Genomic DNA, 1,487 nt, shown 5'->3' with positions numbered 1-1,487 from the left:
CGGCTGGGAGGGACAGACGGACAGACAGAACCGGGTCACTCGACCCCACGGCCGGCTGGGAGGGACAGACGGACAGACAGAACCGGGTCACTCGACCCCACGGCCGGCTGGGAGGGACAGACGGACAGACAGAACCGGGTCACTCGACCCCACGGCCGGCTGGGAGGGACGGACAGCTCGGTCAGCGAGCCCAGGGACAAACAGCCCGGGGTCGGACGCACGGACAGACAGACCGACAGCCCTGTCTGTCAGCCCGGGGATGGACAGAGAAGACAGCCAGGTCAGTCAGCCCCAGGGCCGGCTGTGAGGGATGGACAGACAGACAAGAAAGCTCAGTCAGCCCAGGAAGGGATGGACAGACAGACAGACAGCTCACCAAGGCACCCCTTTGCCCCCCGCTCCAAGCACAGCACCTCTGGCTGAGCCACGGGCATCTCCCATGGCACGGGGACACAGCTGGGGCTCACTGGGGCACGGAGGGCAGGGCAGGAGCTGCCGGAGCAGCCTGGGCACCTCAGGGCACCACTGGGATCACCCACAGCCACAGGCCCCCTTCCCCCCGGATCCTGCCCCTCAGCTCACATCAAGCTTGTAGGGCATCGACTCGAAGAAGATGGAGGTGGCCGAGATCTTCCTGACGTCGGACATGTACCCGTGGGTGAGGCTGCGGGGAAGGTGCGGGGTGAGCCCGGGACCCCCCGGAGGCAGCGGGCTCCAGGCCCCCCAAAGCCTCACTTACTGGCCCCCGTCGGGCAGGTCCAGCCCCATCAGGCGGTCGTGGGGCTGCAGCAGGGCCGTGTAGGCGGCGAAGTTGGCCGGGGACCCCGAGTAGGGCTGCACGTTGACGCCCCAGCGCGCGGGGTCCAGGTCGAAGGCCTCGAGCGCCCGCCGCTCGCACAGCAGCTCGATCTGATCCACCACCTCGGCCCCCCCGTAGTACCTGGGGGACACGGGACGGGGTCATGGGGGCTCCCCCCGCCAGCCCCCCACCCACCGTGCCCCACAGGAGCCCCGGTGCAGAGGGCAGCCCCCCCTGGGGGGAATCTCAATCCTGGCTGCAGAGGGCCCCCTGATGCCCCCCCAGCCCCCTCCCCACTTTACCTCTTCCCAGGATAGCCCTCCGAGTACTTGTTGTTGAGGCAGGAGCCCAGGGCTTCCAGCGCCGCCCGGCTGCAGAAATTCTGGAGGAGAACTGGGGGTCAGAGCTGGAGCCGCCAACCCCCCCCCTCGAGCAGGGGTCCCCTGGGCCCGTCCCCACGCCCGCCCAAGCCCCCCGGCCCCCACCTCAGAGGCAATGAGCTCCAGCCCCCGGCACTGCCGATCCTTCTCCTTCTGCACCAGGCTCCAGATTTCGGGGTCGCTCTCGGCCAGGCTCTCCTGCCCCGTCCACCCGGGGACATGCCCGGTGGCGGCGGCGGCGGAGCCGTGCTGTGCCCGCTGGCTGCCCTGCTGTGCCCCCCGGCTGCCGGGGCCCCCCCGGCCCCCCC

At 70.3% G+C, this 1,487-nt stretch overlaps 1 protein-coding gene across 1 annotated transcript in view; it reads right to left on the bottom strand.

Moving 5' to 3' along the window:
* SHMT2 (serine hydroxymethyltransferase 2) overlaps positions 1-1,487 on the bottom strand; it is a 7,635-nt gene that overhangs the window by 3,294 nt on the left and 2,854 nt on the right. The window contains exons 2-6 of the mRNA XM_017836607.1: positions 1,285-1,480; positions 1,102-1,181; positions 740-940; positions 583-664; positions 71-107 (exon numbers count right to left, since the gene is read on the bottom strand). Coding sequence (XP_017692096.1) covers positions 71-107; positions 583-664; positions 740-940; positions 1,102-1,181; positions 1,285-1,480 — 596 coding nt within the window. The remainder of the gene's footprint in view (positions 1-70; positions 108-582; positions 665-739; positions 941-1,101; positions 1,182-1,284; positions 1,481-1,487) is intronic.

Source organism: Lepidothrix coronata, unplaced genomic scaffold, assembly GCF_001604755.1.
Source record: "Lepidothrix coronata isolate B3197 unplaced genomic scaffold, Lepidothrix_coronata-1.0 Scaffold281, whole genome shotgun sequence".
Classification (NCBI taxonomy): Eukaryota; Metazoa; Chordata; class Aves; order Passeriformes; family Pipridae; genus Lepidothrix; species Lepidothrix coronata.
This window is presented reverse-complemented; position numbering and strand designations above follow the sequence as displayed.